The sequence below is a fragment of the Fringilla coelebs genome (assembly GCF_963513975.1).
Source record: "Fringilla coelebs genome assembly, chromosome: 6".
Lineage (NCBI taxonomy): Eukaryota > Metazoa > Chordata > Aves > Passeriformes > Fringillidae > Fringilla > Fringilla coelebs.
Window position 1 is genome coordinate 31,639,690 of NC_140034.1, and position 15,961 is coordinate 31,655,650.

Consider the following 15,961-nt stretch of genomic DNA (forward strand, 5'->3'; position numbering starts at 1 on the left):
GGTTTTAACCCACACTGTGTAGCTGGAGGTGGTTTACAAGATTCTGTAGCCAATCATACAGGAACATCAGTAGTTTATCACTGGCAGAAGATTCCATTCAAAAATACTAACAGAGCTTAAATATACGGATTATTAAAGATTTTTTTGATTAAGATTTATATCTTCAAAAATATGACAATACTTTTGTAAAGTGATTTCTTCTGCATTGAACTGAATGCAGGTCGTTTCACAGATCACAACTAATTTACAATATAATAAATCAGACATCTAGTATTGCAAAATTAATTTATCTAGAAACCTACATACAGCTGGATTTACTTGTTGTGAACATCCCACTATTTATATTATGGCAATATTTTCCACATTTCTAAACTTCACTGCAAGACTTTAAAAGATGTCCTCTTCTTACTCAGAGCAAGAAATCAATACAAGGAGTAGAACATAGCTGAATACAGTAACAAATACAAGAAAAATAACCCCAAAATAATCTCAGTCTGAAATAAGACCAAGTGAGTGAGGAGCAGGTAATAGCTGATGCTGACTCCCCCTCTTAGTAAGTGTACATGAAGGTGAAATCACATCAGTTAAGACAGTAACAGATTTTTGGTGCAGTGTGCTTGATACATGAGGAATTATATTGTGTGTTCTTGTTACTATTTGTTTGTTACTTAAATCATCAAGAGAATTAGCAGAATAATTTGAAAAACAAGGAAAAAAAAACCCCAAAAGAATAGTTCATGGTAAATGTATCTGTCATTTTCCTCTCTCTTTTTTAGTGTTACCTGTTCCACATGTATGTGGGTGTAAGAGCTGGTGGTGGCATTGGAGATGAAATTGAGGATCCTGCTGGAGACCCTTATGAAATGTACCGAATTGTCTTTGACATCACATTTTTCTTCTTTGTCATTGTTATCCTACTGGCCATTATTCAAGGTACCATCACTTACCTTAGTAGACATTGTTTAAAATTAACTCATCATTGAAACCATATTTATGTTTGAGGTAAATTTAGCAGTATTGCTGTGAAGGCTTATTCCTGAGTTTATAAAATCATTAATTCTGAAAGTAATAATTTCATATCAATTCATACATAATATGCCTTTTCCCAAGTACTACACAAAGTCAAAGCAGAAGGAATGTAACTTACATGGGTTGCAGTCTTTATGAACACATTTGTAACTATCCAGCAATGATGAACCTTGCAGGACCGGTGCAGGATCTCCTATATTCTCCCATATTAAGCATTTAAACTTGGGAGAGCCTTGCTGAAGACATTCCTCTCACTTTTAGCCTGGAATCACCACAGCTGACTGGGGAATGGAGACTTTCCAGTTGGAAAGGGTAAATGACATGGAGAAAGTCACCATGGCCACACAGCCATTTCCTCCTTTCTTTAGAGACGAATTTGCAGTTTTAATTGGTTTGCAATTGTGATTTACAGCAAACAAGACCCCTCTTTGGTGATGGGCAGCATTCAAAACTCATTGCATAAACTTCTAAGGCAGTTAGGAAAAAAACACACTGTTTTATGGCAACCTGGTGATAAAGAGAAAAATATAGCACATCTATACTGAGAAAAAGTTACAAATATCACAGTCTCCAAAATGATCCAATTCTTATCTTAAAACATTGAAAGTGGAGGAGTAATGCTTCAAATGTGAAGCAGACTCACTAACTGTCCAAGGTGGGCTGTGGGAGCAGAGTTGTCTATGTTGAAAAAGACTTGGGGTATAGGAATTTAATGAGAAGGAGACTGAAAATTATTTCCATTTATGGGAACAAAATGAGTTTGTTTATGGGAACAAGATGAGTTTGTGTAAGGTTGAATGAACTATTAAATAATAATATTATTAATATAATAATAAATAATATTATTTATTAACAATAAAGCACAAAAAAGCACAATTTCAAGTTTGTACCTGTATGTTTAAGTACACTAAATTCTAGACACTAGAGGACTGACATTACTTGCTATATGAATATTGCTAAGTACTGAAGTGTTGCTACTTTTCTATTTGAAACAGGTCTGATTATTGACGCTTTTGGTGAATTAAGAGACCAGCAAGAACAAGTGAGGGAAGACATGGAGGTAAGGAGCACATTACATTTTTCATTGCTCTTGTTCACCTAGATTGTCACCAGTTAGTGTTTTTGAGTTAAAATTCATCTGTAACCACAACTTTTGCTTTCAGACCAAATGCTTTATTTGTGGAATCGGCAATGACTACTTTGACACAACTCCACATGGCTTTGAAACGCATACTTTGCAAGAACATAACTTGGCAAACTATCTGTAAGTACATTTTACAACTGGAATTATGATAGAGACCTTCCAGATGTAGTGTCATTTAAGTGCATACATTGCTGAAAATCCCAAGCCAGAATTCTATAAAACTGAGGAATATTTCTTCTCCTTTATAAAGGGTCTCCCCTCCTCTATTCCACACGGATGGTTACCTTTAAGGTGCTCACCTTAGTAGTATGTGTCCAGAAGGCACAACAACTCCTTATTCTGATTGGAGGAAAGGGAGCTATGGGAAATGATACGGGACAGTTCAATCCCTTGCTTTAGTTTGGAAGTTTTGGTTGTGACTTCTGGTGGGTTGGTAATGCTGATGAGACCACAGAAAACTGGCTTCAATTTAAAAAAAAGAAAACCCAAACCAAAGCAAAGCAAGTAAAGGCACTTGTAGAAAGTTCGTCAAAAATAAGCTCCAAAAAATAATTAACTCCATTCCTATAGTTCATTAGTGACAGTGGAGCATTTTGAAACCTTGAAGAACTCAGGAGCTGTACATGTTTAGACTATATCAAATTCCCAAGAGAGTGCTCTTCCACTTTCATTAATAAATAATGATATTAGTATTTCATTAGTAAGAGGATATTAAAAAGTTACTCTTGCTGCATTAGTTACTCATACAATATAGATAATTAATTATACAAGCATTGCACCAGTAGAATGACAGGAGAAGCTGGTAAAATCTTATAGCAGTCTGGCTTTGGAAAACTGCATCTGAACTTTTTTAAATTTAAAAAAAAAAAATCAATTGCTTAATGTGATTCAAATTTATATTAATATCCATAGTTTTACTAGTCTACAACATCCAAGCTTTTCTTACTGTACAGAATTACTTAGTTGTTACATGGGAACCTCTAATTCACCATAAAGTAAAAATGGCCATTTCCTTCATAATAGAATATATCATGAGCAATCTTTTTACCCAGGTTACCCTTTAATTAGACAGCTGTTAAAATCAGTGTACCTTCCTTCCTTCACAATGAAAGCACAGAGCCTCATTCCAAATTCACTGCCCCGAAACTGACCAACCATGACTAGTATTACCTCTAAACAGACCACAGTTGACTCTCTACAGTCCTCCTCCTAATTAGTTGAAGCTCTCAACATTTCACTGAGCTCAGGTGTTGAGGAAGGATAGGCTCAGCCTATGAGCTGTATAGCAGCAGTGCTCAGAACTCCTGGCGCAGCTCAGTATTCACTTCTCATGCAGTAGCCATAGTAACCTCTTACAAGGTGACATGGAGCATATGTGCTCAGATTTTGGCATATGTCTAATTCAGGTATTGCTCCTCACACTGAAATGAAGGAAATGCTAAACTGCATTTTTCTACTTCTACAGATTTTTCATCTGCTAGCACTTTCACAGAAGACATGTTTCAGGACAGAATTTTCCCCCTTAAATTAAGCACTTTAGATGCCTAGTAGTGCTATTGCTTTGCTGGTTGGCATTATCTTCCTCACATACTCCAGACTAGAAAAGGTCAGGCAGAGATATCATATTTCCTCCATTAATACCCACTTCATGTGCCTGTTTCAGGTTCTTCTTAATGTATCTAATTAACAAGGATGAAACTGAACATACTGGCCAGGTGAGTAGAAAATAAAACTTAAGAAAAACCATTAAGCTTATCTTTCAACATTTTTATCTTCTCAAGCCTTGTAGCTGTGTACCAGCAGGTGGAACTGATGTACCACTGAGAAGTATGGATGATGCCACTCTCCCCTAGAGGCTACTGCCAGCAAAAGAAAAGGGTTAGAACAAAAGGGAGGGGAGGGATGCCACACTGTGCTTTTTCACCCAGCAGTGAACTCTGTCAGAAGTCAGTTAGTAGTAATCTTACTGTCATCTTTTCTCTGAAAAGAAAATCTCAAATGCACCAGGTTTAGTTTATTCCCAAGAGGCTTAAGTTGTTAAGCTCCTATATTGATAGTCAAAATCTATATATATATGTGTAGATTGATAATATATGGTCAACCAAATACCTATCTTTATTAGGCCCTAAAGATAAATAAATAAGAAAATAACTAGAACTTAATTATATCTTCTCACTAATAAGAAGCTCTTAGGTAAACGCTACAGAAGTACCTTTGTTTTCCATTCAAAGCAAAACACATTGCTTATGTACAAATTTGTCAACAGGTTTGCTCTGATATAAATAGATTTATACTTTGATATTTTACTAATAGAGGCTAAATTGCAGTAGTACTGAATTAAGAGAAGTATAAAACTCTTATAAACATTATTGAGTTACAATATTTGAAGTTCCAGTGTCTATAAATCCTACTCTGTGGTAGCAGGTACAATATGTGGTTATTGTTAAAAGTTTATCTACAGCACTAACTGCACAGTGACTGGTAAAATAAGTACTCTTTCTCATTTTCAGGAATCATTTGTGTGGAAGATGTACCAAGAAAGATGTTGGGATTTTTTCCCGGCAGGAGACTGCTTCCGAAAACAGTATGAGGATCAGCTTGGCTAATATCACAAAAGAAATGATTTATTCATGAACTGCTAAGATCCAGTATACAAAAAAAAAAAAAATGTTCTTTTCACAGCATAATTTCACAGCTTGTATTTGCTTTAAATGTCTTCAAAGTTCAAGACACACATAAAATTTGACACTATTTCAGAGGCTTTTTGTACCTACCATGTATGAAACAGGTCTTTTGTTGGAATTTTAATTAGCAAAAACTATGCCAGATTAACTTAAGCCTTCCAGTTCTAACATGGCCTAAAATTATAACAACTTTTTAACTACATCATTAACCTGGTGTTTGGCAGTACAGTTGAAAGGGCTAAAAGGCATCTTAATTGCACATCTGACATTGAAGAACTTGAACATCAGAGACCGTACCTCAGAAAAAATAGTTCAACTAACTGCTGTCCAGTTTTTCCCCACAGTATTTGCTAGTGAATGTATCAAGATACAGTTTGAAAAGCTTTAAGCAGTTAAAAAGAAATCATTTTCAAACACTTTGTCAACCTTGAAACATTAAAGTGCCTTAAAACCTCTGTAGACATAGCTATGCAACCTTTTTGTTAGTGTTCTAGATGAACAGACTCATTAACTGTATTGCTTTTCTGTCTTTCTGTATCAAATTGCACTTAAAGTTTGTTTATATACTACCTTCAATAACAGCTTATTAGATGCTGCTGTTAAAAGACATACACTGTATCAAAATGAACACAATTTAAATCTTAGGCCAAAATAAAACAATGCTCTACAGTCACCTGCAAGTAGAAGTTGCTAGGATTATGCTTTTTTTTTGATTCTAATAAAAAGTGCCCACTGCAATAAAGTATTATAAACCAAATATAACTGTTGCTGTCATCTTTCCCATTTTTCTACAATATGGAGCTTTTTGACAATGGTAACTAAAAACACATATATTCATTGTTCATCCACAGCTTTATTTTAAGGACTACATAGAGCAAGTACAAGCTGAAAGAACTGTTCTATTTCTGCACTGTAGACTGCTTCTTTAGCAAAGAAAACTCTAACTTCATCCCAAATTTTATACCTTTCTAATAATATTATTCATCAACAATTTTCAATCTTATCTAAATTCATTTTGGTTGCACAAAATTTTAAGTGCCAGCAAAGAAAAACAGGCATTTGGCATACAGAAAAAGGCAATAACAAGGAGATAAAGAGTTATTGAAGTTTCTACATAATGTTTGCTAGATTCAATTATTCATATGAGGAAATTTGAGCTTCAGGCAATCATGCTGTCCAGCCAATCTTCAAGCTCTTCTTCAGTAACATCTTTAGATGCGCTTTGCTGCTGCTGTGATGATGTGCTCTTCTCTTCAGGCATATCTACTTTTAAAGGTTCTAGAGAAGTAAAAACAAGATTGAAAATCTGGAAACCAATCCACACTACCTCTGTCCTGCATCATTTTGCTTTCCATGCACAACTGACTGTACGTAAACACAATCTCTCCTTCTTGAAGAACAGCAAGTCATATTCCAAAAATAGTTTCCATGCTAAACTTAGTTTGTAAAATCAATGCTAGTAAAGTTTGAAAGTAGCATTTAGGAGAAGCCATCAGACATAGCTGTCAATTCTTCTGTACAGCATTAGCACAGTGAACTAAAGGTTGATGAAGTTACATAAATACTTTAGCTGTACACTCTCTAGCAGTACACTTTTTTTAAAATTTAAATTTTTGCTAAATCATAAGCCCAATGCTGTTTTGCGGATGAATTTCACTTAATGTTTAAAGTTAACTGACAATAGTGAAACTTCAGGTTAGTGAGGAGTTAAAACTGAAATGAACAAATGGGCCTGAACACAGCCCCAGATAAATGAAATGCAGTCTGACAGAAATTATGATAGCAGCACTGTTGACTGGCTAATCAAAAATAAAAAACATCACCATAATAGAGAGTAATGGAAATTAAATAAGGTCATGCTGGGGAGAAAACTTACCATTTTCTTTACAATCCATTTTCAAATCTTTCTCAGTTGATATGCTGCAGGATAATGTACCTGACACAGGTCTATTTTCTGTATTAATGGGAGCCTCTAGATTCAGAAGAAGATCTAGTTCTTCATCCAAATGGTCAGTGTCTTGATTTGATAGTGGATGGACTCTTTGAAATGATTCTCTTGCATTTGCCCTAGAGCCATTTTTACTCCCAGGTTCTGATGGAGAAACAGAATTACCAACAGGATGGGAGACCAGCCCGGTTTCACCTTGAGCCAGGGACTTTCGGAACAGCTGCTCTCTCTTCTTTCCATCTTCAAAAATTTTAGATTTCATCTGTGGGATCTCTAGAGGTGTTGATGCCTATGAGTACAAGAGAGGACTTGAGTCCTGATAATGATTATCTATTATTAGTATTCTATCTAATTTGGATTATAATTCATACTTGCCATATTTGATCACTTAAGAAGGTACAGGAAATTTATGCAGAATCAAATTCAGAAGTAAAAGTAAACTAAAGTTATCTTGATACTTTTGCAAAAGCAAATGCAAAATACAAACCCCTCTTATCCCTTACTACTAGAATGTGAGATTGTATGCTAACACTGGCACTGACACAATCATAGAATGGTTTGGTTTGGAAGGTACCTTAAAGATTACAGTTCTAAGCTGCCTACCATGGGCAGGGAACTTTCCACTAATCTAGACTGCTCAAAGCCTCATCCAACCTGGCATTGAACACTCCCAGGGATAGGAAGTCCATAGCTTCTCTAGGAAAGCTGTTCGAGTGCCTCACCACTCTTACAGTCAAGAACTTCTTGAAATCTAATCTAAACCAACCCTCTTTCAGCTTAAAGCTATTTCCTCTGTCCTATCTATACACACCCCTGTGAAAAGTCCCTCTCCAGCTCTGTGTCGGTACTGGATGGTGCTGTAAGGTCTCTCTGGCACCTTCTGTTCTCCAGCCTGAAGAGCCCCAACTCTCAGTCTGTCTTCACAGGAGGGGTGCTCCAGCTCTCTGATCAACTTTGTGGCCTTCCTGCACACTTACTCCAAGAGGTCCATGTCTTTCTTGTGCTGGGGACCCCAGAGCTGGATGCAGCTCTCCAGGTGGGATCTCACAAGGGCAGAGCAGACAGTGAGAATCACCTCTCCCAACCTGATGGTCAGGTTTCCTTTGAAGCACGGCGCACATTGCTGAGTCACGTTGAGCTTTTCTTTCATAAACACCCCCGAAGTCCTTCTCCCTATGGCTAGTCTTAATCCTCCTGAAAGGGCCATACTTCTTGCTTGGACAAATGGAGCCTTTTAAAAAATTTTTTATATTTAAATCTCACTGGCTCTTCTTCCCTTACATTAGTATTTTCTTTTTCACAGTTTGAAGGAACACTTTACTAACATTTGTTGCAATCCCACCACTGGTGAATAAATGACACTTTCTTCACCTGTACAATTGACAGTTTTACCTATAAGGACTGATTCATGGAGAAAAGCACGTTTGTTGATATTAGTTATGTAGAGAATTAAATCACAATTAATATGCCTAGCAGGAAGAATGTGAAAGCACTTAAAAATTTTTGGTGCAAACTTTTAAGAGCTGCTAAGAAGAGAAGCAAATACAAAAAAAGTGCAATCATTCCATGCCAAACACTCTGATACTCGATCTCAAATCTAATATGCTGCACATCCAGACATTTTGTTTAAGGCCAAATAGGCACACAACATGTGTCAATAGAGCGGTATCCTACATTACATGCCACTTGACACACCCATCTAAAAGAATGCATTTGCTTATATAAAACATTCTACTTCTGTTTGAAGACTAATCATTCTTGCACACATGATTTCTCCTAAAATATTTGCATTTTCTTGTGAAATTTCACAGCATTACCTGCACAAGGTCGGCAGCTACATTCAGCCTCAGATGTAGAGGCAATTCCTGAAGGGCCTGGACCAAAGACTGGCAGTCAACAGAAAGTGCAGAGAACTGAAACACAATTCAACATATAGTACACTTGTGAAAAAAAACCACAACAGCCAACCAAAAAAAACATCCACCAAAAAAACCCTCATAATTTAAATGATTACATTCTTCTATCACATAATTTTAAGAAATCTAATGAAACACAAATTACTAGTTTAACATATACTTTTATGAAGCAGCTTGGCTAAATAATAACATAAAAACACCAAAATGCATATAATCACTTAAGGTTAAAAAGCAAGGTATAAATAGAATGCGCCTTAGGCAATTCCTTAAAATTCCAAAGTAGGAAATAGTTCAGGAAGTTGACAATGGCATAAGAAGCTTTTTCAACTGAAACATCTTTTGAACTGTGAAGCTTTCATGCAATGTGAAATGCCGTTATTTAATGAGTTGCCACTATTTCCTAAGCAATCATCCCATGCAGCTCCTGTGTAGCTAAATTTAATGCCTCAACAGACGCCTTTTCATACTTCCCCATCTTTTCAAATGTTTTGATACTTCCAAAAGCAACAAAGTATATAATTACAAACACTTTTAAAATGACACTAAGAAAGATATGCTACTGCTGCTAAATGAGATGTAATTACTGTGACAGGTACTGAAGGTGCTGTTTCTCTTGACCCTTTTTAAAAAAAAAGTATCATACAAAATGGACCAGCAATATTTGTAGTTTCTACAGAACAGACCAGATTTCAGTAGTTTTAAAACAGATTCCAAGCTCAGGGCACAACAGAACATTCTGAACACGTTCACCATGGATAAACTGGCAAAGATAAATCTGATATCCATCACGTATTTTAAAATCTGACAATGAAATGCTTAAGTTCACTCTATGCTCTCAGTCTGTATTTTCATGGAAATAGAGAAGATGCTTCCAAATCTCACTTGAAGAGACAAAAATTTGTCCCTCTCAATATGATGTGGACTGGCACAGACATCTAGAAGTCCAAATACTCATAAATTAGGAGAGTTTTGTGACGTATCATAAGAGATTTGTCAAAGAAATTCATACTGCTTCCAAAAGCCAGTCAACACCTTTTAACAGGCATTTATCACCTGCACAGGAAGCAAGAATGAACATCAAAGACATAGTGTGTCCTGACAGTGTATTTGCAAAGTTAAAATAAAATTTTAAAAGAAACAATGCAGTTGATTTAACAGTTTCTTTTATCCAAATTCAGGTTCTGGTATCCAGTAATGAGAATAAAAGGACTAAAAAAATTATCTAATGAAAGAATTTTTCTTCTGTACCGAGAACTTCACTTTACAATGGATTAGTGATCACCATCAAAGATGATTGACTGGTAAAAGTAACCTCACAAAAGTCTTCAGCAAATAATTCTTGTTGCCCAGCAATGAACTAGATGTTCAGAAAATACAGTTATTTTGACAGATATTAAGGATCAAATGTAGCTTCTGCACAGTTGCAAAAGACAAGGAAATTGTATGAATCTTGTAACACAAAAACTTCTAAAGAATAGAACTGAATAGCAAATATTTAAGTGCGTTTTGGAAGAGCTATACATGCAAAAATATTAACATGAGTGAACATTGCAAATGAAGGTAAAAACATGGAGGTAGGGAAGAGGAGGAAATGTTGAGGATTAAGGAAAAAGAGAATTTTGAGAAATAACATAATAGAAGAAGAAATTTGATATCTAAGTAGAGACTTCTCTAAAAGTGGTGCTCTAATATAAAGCAAAGGGATAAAAGCAGTACTCAATAGATTATGAACACTTCATGGCATGTAGCATTATTTGCTCAAAAGAATTGTAGAGGCATACTTTGTTGCTGGAATTGGCATTTTTTATTGAAAAATCCAAATGACTAATAACTGTGCTTTTTCAATTGCAGACCATGATATGAATAAGACCATGAATTTTATTGCATTTTATCAATAGGCAATGGAGCAAATGCAAACCTACTTTTTGTGAAAATGAAAGATGGTATTCTTAATAAATTGAAATTCTGTTATTGTTGATGTCACTGTAACATTCCCATTCTAAATTTGAATCTGATACTTTGCTATTGCTTTCTACAAAATATAGAAAATGAGAAATATCTGGTAATTCTGCAACTAGTTCTATGTCTTTTCTGCTTTATTATGTTTTCTCATAACCAATTTACTTCAGTTTAAAATTCTTAATCCTGTACATAATGTGTAGACAGACAAAGAACTAGAAAAAACAGGTGAGTTAAGAGGCAAAGCCCAGGAATTTGGCAAATGGTATTAAGGATAAAAACTGAACTTGGATCTGTCTTTCAGGGAAAAGAAAGATGGGTCACAAGAAAAAATGAGATACCAGACTGAGGATCAGAGACAATGTGAAAAATTAGATAATGCTGTGAAACCATCTGGGACAGGATTCTGGATTAAAATAAGAAATCAAAGGAAGGGTAATGGTGACAACATGTAGCTTCAGTCTGCTCACAATGGCTTTAGCCATTCAGGAATTAATTATTGTGTACTAATCACCTAAATGCTTTAATGAAAATCCTCTGAGGAAATTATGAAGAAATTAATATTTGGGATGTTGACATCATCCTGCACACTAGGAATGGAAGAACCAATAAAAAAAATAGTCACTAAAAGCCTGTGTTCCACTAAAGAAACAGGTGGTGGTTTAGACAAATGCTGTATTTGACTTTAATTTGACTTTGCAACTCTAAAGTACCTTTAAATACCACTTCCCAGGGAATAGTTATTGTAATATTTTAGAAAATAAATAGCAAATCTTTAAAATTTGAATACACGTGGATGTTACAAGACACAGTCAAGCAGAGTTTCACAGCAATTTTAAGAAAAGCTTGGAAAACAAAAACATATGTTTTGCAAAAATTTAGGTGACTTGGACGAGGAAGACAGCTGCAGAGATTGACACTTTAAGGTATCCTGATAGAGAACTCCTGATACTGCTATGTTCCTTTTTATTCAAGCATAAAGAATTAATATACAAAAAATCTAGTTGGTGTCCTAAATATATAGGGCATGGTGTTTCAACCAGAGGATATGAACTGTTAATATGAAGGACCTAGAACACTTCACAGTCCAATATATGAATATCCTCCTACAGGTTTTGTTATAGCCATTCTATGTAACACTTTTCTCTTGAATACAGCTGAAAAAGGAAGGCTGAATTCCTATGTCAGTAAAGCAAAGAGACAGTCTTAGTTCTCTTCACTGGAGGGCTTTCTTGTTCTTTTCTCCCAACATAACTTAAAAACCAAGCCTGCGGCTTTGATTAGTCTTCAGTACAAAAAAAAGGATGAGGCCCAAGGACAAGAGCCTCCAGCATTAGAGAGAAGTTGATAAAAATATATAGAATAAAGAGTGCTATAATTGTGTTAAGAATGTGCTGTTGAAGGCACAACTGCATAGATATTCTGTCCCAGGTGATTATCTATCAAAAATCATTTAAATGATAATTCTGTTACCTGCTTATGGCATATACTTTCTTTATCCCATTCTTTCTCATCAGCAAATCGAAACTGTGTAAAGGAATCTCCTAAGAAAAAGAAATAAAAAAAATACATTTAAAAAAAAAAAACAATAAAAATGTTTTTTCTGAAGTTCCCAACCCCAAAGAAGTAAATTCAAGAAATAAATCTCACCTCTTCAAAAATTTTCAGTTAATATTAATGCTGCTTGTACTCACAATATTAAATTTATTTGTGCCTAACGTCCATAGGTCTTTTAATTTCTTATTGCAAAACAGCACTAAATACAACAAATACAAAACTGAATGATGAGGTGTTAGGTGCTATGCCAACACCATGATTTTCATTCAAAGGTCCAATCTGGACAACATACTTGGAATACACACAGTATTCACAGTGTGAATGTCTTATGAACAGCTGAAAGCTCTGTAGGTAGACTTTCTCTTACCAACATGGAAATATTTCTAGAAATGGATTGCAAATATTCTTTTAAATCACTTTGTACAAGCCAAATAAAGACTTCTGTTGTCTGGTAGCTATAGTCTCTATCTTCCTACTACTCCCTCCCCCAGCACATCATCAGAAAAAGACACTGAACCCCAAATTCCAATTCATATGCAAAAAGGACTGAATTAAAAGAAACCCTTAAATAGGATTTATTAAGTTAAATACATAATTACAGAATCTTCTAACCTACCACATTCTTTCAAGCCAGTAGAAACTTTTTCTTATTATAAGGGATAGTGGATCATCCATTTGCCTGAAATGCAGTATTTTTATTGCAGTCCCATGCTGTGTTACAAAAGACAGACCTACAAAGTTATTTACTGAAATAAACATATAAGAACTCCAGTAACTAAAAAAAATAGGTAAGGTCTGTGACAGAGGAAACATGAAAGATTAGGGTTGCAAGATGATGGCCAAAGGTAGAGAGTAAGAGAAAGCTAAGATGTTTCTTCTTAGACTGCAGTTTAAAGATAAATACCTTTCAGGAGTTCTATTAGGAAAAAAAAAAAAAAGAACCATGCAGAATTATTACATGTAGGAGATGAAATTTGATCCTGATAATTAAGAGAGCTACTAAGTTGGTAAAAGGTCTGGAGAGTCTCTTTTGACAAAAGGCTGAATGAGCTGGGCCTGCTCAGTCTCAAGAAGAAATGACTGAAAGGGGATCTCATCACTGTCTGCAGGTATCTGAAGGAAGGGTGTCAAGACACTCTCCTTGGTGGTGCCAAGCAATAGGACAAGAGGCAATGGGTAGAAACTGATGCACAGGAAGTTACAGCAAAACATGAGGAAGAGCTTCTTTCCTGTGAGCACTGGAACAGGTTGTACAGGGAGGTTGTGGAGTCTCCTTCACTAGTGATATTCAAGAACCATCTGGACACAATCCTGGGCCATGTGCTCTGGGATGACCCTGCTTGAGCAGGGAGGTTGGGCCAGATGATCCACTGTGGTCCCTTCCAACCTGACCCATTCTGTGATCATCTCTAAGTCACTGTGATTTATTTCAGCAGTTAGCTGAGAAGCTACAGCTCTCTCTAAAAGAGAATGAATGCCCTAGAGGAAGTCTTCAATGGCTTTACCAACAATTGATCATCTAGCTTTCATTTGGCTCTTGAATCCTAACTGCAATTCATACCTTTCATGATTCCTGAATCATACCCTTAATCCTGCAGACAAAATCCAAACATATAATCTGCCTTCCTCAAAATGGCTTCTTTTACATTGTCTGCCTGTCCCAAAATGTAGGAGCGTGCAACCTTCCAGCAGTTTTACTCAATAGTGCAATCATAAGCTGGCTTCTGTTTTGCAAAAAAAAAGGAATTAGCAGCAAAATGGCATAGCAACTGGCTATTCCTTTGCCAAATAATGAGAAACAAAAGATCTAATCATCCTTCAGGTGGAATTTAAAATTTATTGGCTGTGAATTTTTAGAAATTTTTTTAATATCAAAAGTGCATTTCTAGTTCATTATATTTCATGCATTGTGCTTGGGTATGCAAATACAGTCATACACTAGTAACACTGAGTACCTGGCATGTCCACCATCATCATTTTCAGAACAATTACTGCAAGAAAGTTACCTTCTCAGCTGAATATCTATATAAATATTTAAGGACATTACCATGTCCAGCTTGAATGTGTATTTCTTTGTTTTCAATCGCTTTATCTAACATGTCTCAGCAGTATTGTGGGGATATAGAACCTTGCCTGATCAGCTATGTTTTGGTTTACATTCAGCATCTCCAGAGATTACTCTTTTGAAAACAGCCACTATCAAACAGTACAAGTGCCAATAATTAAAAATAAGCACTGAAATTAACAATTAGATATCTAATAAGTTGGCTAATTTTACAAATGTTTAGTTCACACAAAAAAAACACCAGGTTCCATGCTTTTTCTAGGGATGCTCAGCAGTGTGGAAAAACAAGACCCCATGTCTTTATGCATCTATCTGCACATGCAAACACTTAACTTGAGCACTCACAGCTGTCTCACTCCTGACAAAAGCACCTCCCTCTTCATTGCACAAGAGGAAATAAATGCTTCTGTTTCAAAATATCTAGAGTACTGTTAATACATAATAACTAATTCTGAAAACCAAAGAAATAAAAATATTAGTCTCCTGATTTTAAAATGGGTATGAAAATGTGCAAATTAATGTTTTAACAACTTATATTTTAAAGGCCCTATTTAGTTACATTTGCAAAGAAGTCCTACCAAAAGCAAAATAGTGCTCCAAGTCTTCCTACTACTAGAACAAATGCATAGGTACTTTCTTCCAATATTCCCAAGACTGCTCTAGTTATTGCTCACACCGCATCAAGGAGGAAATAGGTTTCTCTACTCTTATAAACTAGGAAAATTAAACTAAAGGATTAGTTAAATCTTCCAGTATCTGAGAATGATCAGATGCAAACTAGCTAAATCAAGCTACTTCATCTGGAAACTCCACTGGGGTCAAGAACTGGTTTATGACTGTCCACACTCACAAAGTTGGTAATCACAGATCCTCAGTTTGATATTGCATTACTGAATTAGAGTATGACTTAAACTTCAGTTTAATTAGACTCTTTAAGTAGGCTAACAAAGCATGCCTTTCAAATGGAAAAGCATAACTACAATTCACAGTAGCATATTTAATGCAAATTATGTCAACGAGAATGTTAGTCTAACCAATTATCTTTTCACAAGTTCCTTTACCCTGAAAATAACCTCTTTTTATTCCATGAATAGTAATCAAACCACTTGCAATAACTCTTGAGTTACTTTCAATATAAAAAAATACTTTTTTTCTTGAGAATAATTTTATGTTACTTAAAAACATCATTTGGCCTTCAAATACAGAGTAGCTAAAAAGAATGCATTCAAGTAAACCTTACACATGGTCTATGGTAACAGTCATGAAAGTACATATTAAACAATACTGTTAATTAATTACTGTGATATTACTATCAAAATGGCAGAACTAAACCAACCATGCTTTCCTACCACTCAAATATATCATAAAGTTAAATCAATTTATTTAAATAAAAGGTATCTTTCAGTTTTTCATTATCCCAATTATCTTTTCCGACAAGTATTCATTGAATAGCAGAATCAAATCACATCCTACCTGTAATCTAAAATAAATATTTTCTCATTTGTGAAATTTAAAAACTAAAAATAGGAAAAAAAAGGAAGAAAACCAGTTTTCAGCAGAGAAAATTCTATTCGTGAATGATTTTTTAATTTAAAACCCCTCTCAATCACATAAAACATTACTGAGGACAGAGGAAAAATACTCTGTAGTCTTAGAGAT

At 35.2% G+C, this 15,961-nt stretch overlaps 2 protein-coding genes across 2 annotated transcripts in view; one reads left to right on the forward strand and one right to left on the reverse strand.

Moving 5' to 3' along the window:
- Positions 1-4,779, forward strand: part of RYR3 (ryanodine receptor 3) — a gene marked incomplete at both ends in the record, with an annotated part of 192,527 nt that extends 187,748 nt beyond the window's left edge. Inside the window, 5 exons of the mRNA XM_084208173.1 lie at positions 777-933; positions 2,025-2,089; positions 2,193-2,293; positions 3,837-3,888; positions 4,684-4,779. Coding sequence (XP_084064299.1) covers positions 777-933; positions 2,025-2,089; positions 2,193-2,293; positions 3,837-3,888; positions 4,684-4,779 — 471 coding nt within the window. The remainder of the gene's footprint in view (positions 1-776; positions 934-2,024; positions 2,090-2,192; positions 2,294-3,836; positions 3,889-4,683) is intronic.
- A 69-nt stretch (positions 4,780-4,848) lies between these two features.
- AVEN (apoptosis and caspase activation inhibitor) overlaps positions 4,849-15,961 on the reverse strand; it is an 84,713-nt gene continuing 73,600 nt past the window's right edge. The window contains exons 3-6 of the mRNA XM_084208174.1: positions 12,154-12,224; positions 8,623-8,718; positions 6,734-7,094; positions 4,849-6,135 (exon numbers count right to left, since the gene is read on the reverse strand). Coding sequence (XP_084064300.1) covers positions 6,017-6,135; positions 6,734-7,094; positions 8,623-8,718; positions 12,154-12,224 — 647 coding nt within the window. The 3' untranslated portion in view covers positions 4,849-6,016. The remainder of the gene's footprint in view (positions 6,136-6,733; positions 7,095-8,622; positions 8,719-12,153; positions 12,225-15,961) is intronic.